This window comes from Macadamia integrifolia, chromosome 2 (genome assembly GCF_013358625.1).
Source record: "Macadamia integrifolia cultivar HAES 741 chromosome 2, SCU_Mint_v3, whole genome shotgun sequence".
Lineage (NCBI taxonomy): Eukaryota > Viridiplantae > Streptophyta > Magnoliopsida > Proteales > Proteaceae > Macadamia > Macadamia integrifolia.
Window position 1 is genome coordinate 19,110,893 of NC_056558.1, and position 5,443 is coordinate 19,116,335.

The 5,443-nt window shown below is 38.6% G+C and overlaps 1 protein-coding gene across 1 annotated transcript in view; it reads left to right on the top strand.

Annotated features, from left to right (window-relative positions):
* Positions 1 to 4,253, top strand: part of LOC122064162 (protein transport protein Sec24-like At4g32640) — a 17,008-nt gene extending 12,755 nt beyond the window's left edge. Inside the window, exons 12-14 of the mRNA XM_042627871.1 lie at positions 3,027 to 3,115; positions 3,212 to 3,243; positions 3,797 to 4,253. Coding sequence (XP_042483805.1) covers positions 3,027 to 3,115; positions 3,212 to 3,243; positions 3,797 to 3,903 — 228 coding nt within the window. The 3' untranslated portion in view covers positions 3,904 to 4,253. The remainder of the gene's footprint in view (positions 1 to 3,026; positions 3,116 to 3,211; positions 3,244 to 3,796) is intronic.
* The last annotated feature ends 1,190 nt before the right edge of the window (positions 4,254 to 5,443 follow it).

Here is a 5,443-nt window from a genome sequence, read left to right on the forward strand (position 1 = left end):
TTTCTTTTTCATATTGAATAATTAATAAGAATGAGAGATATTAAGCTTTTTATCATCTTGGCGTCGAGCTATTTTTCTGTAGGGCCTCCCCTAAACTAATGTCTTGAGGAACCAATTTGGTTTTATGCCTGGGAGATCCACGACGGAGGCGATCTACCTTTTACAGAAGCTCATGGAAAAATCTAGATCCTGTAGGAAGGATCTTCAAATGGTGTTCATCGACCTAGAAAGGCCCATGACAGAGTCCTCATAAAGCTAATTTGGCATTTTGTGGAAAAGAAAGGAGCGGCTAGTATGTATGTGGACATAATTAAAGACATGTACGTGAACGTAGTGACTAGCGTGAGATCTGTGGGAGATCATGGTAGTGAGTTCCCAATTACCATTGGGTTATGTCAAGGATTCGCTTTAAGCCCCTATTTGTATACACTCATCATGGATGATTTAACCAAGAACATTTAAGGGGAGGTTCCGTGGTGTATGCTTTTTGCTGATGATATCGTTTTGGTGGATGAGACAATGGCAGGGATTAATGATAAGTTGGAGTTATGGAGATCTACCCTGTAATCAATAGGTCTTAAGATAAGTAGAACGAAGACAGAGTATATGGGTTGTGATTTTAGTAGCTCAAGGACGGATACTGATGTGGTGAAGCTTGAAGAGCGAGAGATCCCACAAAGCGACTATTTTTTATATTTGGGGTCTACCATTAGCAAGAATGGTGAGATAGATGATGTTTTCCACAGAATATAAACAGGATGGTTGAAGTGGAGAGGTGTATCTGGAGTGTTGTGTGATTGACTCATTCCCCTCAAGTTTAAAGGAAAGTTTTACAGGATGGTCGTAATATCGACCATGTTGTATGGGGTGGAATGTTGGGCAGTCAAGAAGCGTAACATAGATAAGTTGAATGTAGCAGAGATGCGAATGTTGAGATGGATGTGCGAAAAAACTAGGAGAGATAAGAGTGAGGAATGACGCGGTTAGAGCTGAGTTGGAAGTAGCCCCGATTCAGGACAAGCTCCGAGAATACCGCTTAAGGTGGTATGGCCATGTTCAAAGGAGGCCTGGGGATGCTCCAATTTGGAGGTGATCAAAATCCAATTGGAAGGAGCTAGAAGAGCTAGGGGCAGGCCTAAAATGACCATTGATGAGTTGGTAAGGAAAGACATGCAAAAGCTAGGTCATGACTCTAGTATGACATCAAGCAGAGGTGTTAAGAGGGGCAAGCTTCCATGTGGCGGACTGCATTTAAGTGGGATGACCTGGCCGTGTTGCATTTCCATATTTCATTTCTTGATCACCCCATTTTCTCTTTTCTACCTCTTTTCTTTTTCTTTGACAGATCCATGTAGCACACTCCATTTAGTTGGGAAAAGGCTGAGTTGTAATCAGTAACCTAAAAGAGAAGCCCACATGTTCGACTAATATTCATTTCAATGTAGCAGGTTTTGGTCCTAAAGTTGTATCCCATGTGTCATCAAGGAATTAAGGTTCAATTTGGGTCTTGCTTTAATATTTCAGTGATTTTAAGAGAAACAATTGTATTTTCTTTTTTGGGGTGAATAAATAATTCATTACCTAGGAGGGGAAAGGAATGTCCAGTCCTAGGAGAAAAAGAAATAAATACAAAGCCAAAAACAAGTGGCCACTAGGGAACTAGGGGGGAGGGAGGAGGCCCCAGGAAACAACAATGAGTTTGTCCTTAGGGAATCATGAACAGGACCGGGGGGAAGGGGAGCATACTGAGCTTAAAACTAACATCGAAGTAGATGGCATTCCAAATCTTGTCGAAAGAACGGGAATTGGAAGTCCATCTCCAGAGATTTCTTTGCATCCAAATGTGGTTTATGGCGGTACAAAAGGCGGGCATACTAGCAATTTCACAGATAGAAAAACCAGCAAATGTCATGTTCTCTATTGAGAGGAAGGATAGCTCTTCTATAAGGCAACAGGAACTAAGGACTCGTTTCCAAACAGAAGAAGCAAAAAGGGCAGCTGAAGAAAAGGTGGTCAGGGTCTTCTAAACCATTCCAGCAAAGGCAGCAGAAAGGAGAGACCTGAAGAGACCTGAATGTGCCGTAAAGGAGGAAAGATTGGGTAGGGAGGCAGTTGGAGAGGGCTCTCTAGGAAGTAAAGGTGTGGTGGGGGATTTGACTAGTGAACTAAACAATTTTTTCTCCAGGAAGGATTGAAATTATCAGTCTTTCACCAAAATGATTGAAATTATCGTACTTTGTACCCTGTTGGAATCAGAATATTTTGGCTGAAATCACCAAAATATGTTCAAATTTGAAAATAATGTAGGAAAAATGCCACTTTACGAGGTTGTGTATATAGGGTAATCAAGAATACTCAAAGGCTAGTACTGCAGAACAATGAGCAATACAAGTTGTACATGAGGTGACATATGGGAAATTCTGTGGGCTCTCCTGTATTTTGGATGATCTGGCTCTGCTATATTTACCCTCCACTTGGCAGAAAAACCTCCTTGTTACTGGAGGCTTCAAAATCCACAGCTTCATATCAGAGAATATTTAGACTTCAAAAATCCAAAAAGGGGAGCTTTATTGGCTTGTCGTAACAAACGTAGTTTACATATATGGAAATGGTTCTTTGCATGGCCAATGTACTCAACTAAGCCTTATCCCTACTTAATTGCTTTTTCATGGGATTTTTTTGGGATTCATCACCTCTCTTTTTTATTCTTAAAACTTCCCATTTGCCCTGTTGAATTTTGATTTATCCTCTCTTTTTTATTCTTAGAACCTCCCACTTGCCCTGGTGAATTTTGATTTATTCCAAACTAAATACGAAGGACAATGGATGATGTGGTCATCAGGTGATCCTTTAGGTTATCAATTAAGCTTCCACGTGGAATATTTAGTTCTATACCCGTTGTTAGGTGACTGACCAGGCAAACCTGATACATGTCTCTGTATGTGTGTATTTATGTGTGTGTGCTGAAGGGTGAATAGTGTAGCTTCTTGTTTGAAACAACATACTAAAATCTGTAGCTTTATCAGTTTGTGCTGCAGCAATATGACAATCCATTATCAAAGAAAGTAAATGAAGTAGTAAATGAGATAAGGCGTCAAAGATGTTCTTACCTCCGGTATGACATCTGCCTCTATTTTCTGTTTCAAATTTCATTTGACTACTCATGCTACTGATTTACTGGGCCTCAATTATTTGTTTTTGGTTTTTGCAGGATTAGATTGTGCAAGAAACCAGATCCTTCAGGTCAGTCATAATATTTTAATTCAAACTCAGGCTGGCTATGACCATGGTAAAATAAAAGATGGATTGCCATACGACTAATATTTCTAAGAAATCAAAATATTCTGAAATTTATTTGTGTGAAAAGGAAGAAGTGAAGCTTAATGAATTCAAATAACTTGGTTGTGTGACCAAAACCCTTTTGGGGCCCCGCATGCCAAAACCAGAGAGTTCGTGGGGATTTTGATTTGTGTTACCTAGTGAATTATCTGTGTTATGGACAGTAAAATTTATGCATATAATATTGCCCCTGGAGCGTATTTGCTTTCACTGGCCATCTTCCTCAGATAGATGTATTTGTATGTGAATTTCATAGAATATCTTGCCATCTTTTCTGGACTTGCGTAAATTTTAAGTAATTGGGATGATCAGTAAAATTTATGCTGGTTGTTCTGTCATTTTTGAAGTCTGTTAGTAAGATGATCCAAATAATTCTGGGATCAATTGGCATGATACGTGCTTATATGCGAGGAGATCAATGGTTCTGATTCATTATACTCATGTATGTTATTTGCAGGGATGCTGTTCTTTTCTTACATGGTTGAAGATAAGTCTCCAAGTGGGCTGTCTTATGTTGAGTTCCTTGTACATATCCATCGGCAAATCCAAACTAAAATGGTGTGAACCAGTAGTTTTGTTGACTTCTGTCTCAAAGAGTACTTAAAATTGCTGCAACGGAGAGAAGCAGAAAAGAAAGCATTAGACCCGTGCTTATAAATGGCCTCTCAGAGCAGCCCATTGGTTCCTCCCGAAGGCATGTGCAGTGGAATTTCCATTGGAGTTTTGCACTATTCATCTAATATATTCAACACATAGGAAGTAATAAATATTAAAGTGTAGCTTTTGCTATCATTTGTTGTCTTTACCATTAGCGTCTTTTTTACCCCCATCCTTCCTGTAAAACTAAGAACTGTAAGATAAAAGCGACAGTATATTTTTCCTAGTCAATTAAAATTTATCATTTCTCATCCTAAGATATGAATCCAGGCATGTCTTTTACCCCTTTTTATTATTATTATTATTATTCTGAAATCTCTTATGTTTCTTTCTTCTTATATTTTCTCCCAAAATTGTCTTTCTGGTGGTCAACTATTAACTTAATCAAGCTGCTGTTTCTCTGGAAACACAGTATTTCACCGGTCCAGAGTTTTCTTTCTTTATACAATCATGCATGCCCTTTGAATATGCCATTATGATACATCTGGCCAAGGATATGTGTTATTCTGTTACTATCCTTTCACCTTTCCAAATTGTATTGGACACCAAATCATTTTGGATTTTTATTTTTATTTTTATTTTTTGCTTTAAGATGCATTACAATCATCCAATTAAGCTGATTGTCCCTTCAAAATCTCGAGTCCATAAATTGGCTAGCCTAGATCTGTGTGATAAGATTGGCTCTTTGTAATGAAAACTGTGATAAAAAATTCTGCACCATGAGTGGATATGATGGAATAAAATGCAGTAGTACCATCATCTATGATGCAGTCTGATCCTCTTTCAAAGTAGAGTGGATCACCTTCCTTGGGCTTATCACCGGCAGTCTATTCAGGATTGCAAACTCAACAGTGACAATTAAACGCGAAGGTTGCTCTCGTTACGGGACTGGACTTGACACCTTAACGGCATGAGAGGACAATAGCCATGCACCACCTGTGTATCATTTATTTTCTCTGTTAATGGATCCATATAATCCCATAGATAGAGTTGGTAATACCTTGCCTGACTTGCTAATCTGCCCAGCTTTAAACCTGAGGCCTGAGGGGGTTACTTCCAATGCAATTCCAATCCAGTTTGGCTTTTACTTAACTGGTCCAACTCACATGGGTCTTGATCATAATAAACTTTTGAATCCTTAATAACTGTACAGTAAAGTGTAGACTTGCATAGTTGTTATAGGATCCCAGCAAGAAATATGGCCACGTGAATAATCAAATTCAAATTGAAATGAAATCTTTAGGAGGAATTAATGAAAGGATATCAATTCAAATCATTGATCTTTGATTTGAGAGATCATGAATTCTGAGATCTTTCACTCACATTATATCTCTAAGAACATTTTATGAAACTCTTTGGCCCTCGAATTTGTATCCTACTTTGATTCGGTTCCCAGGGTTCAACAAGCAATCAGTATTTCACAATCAAAGGTTCTCTAGTACTCACA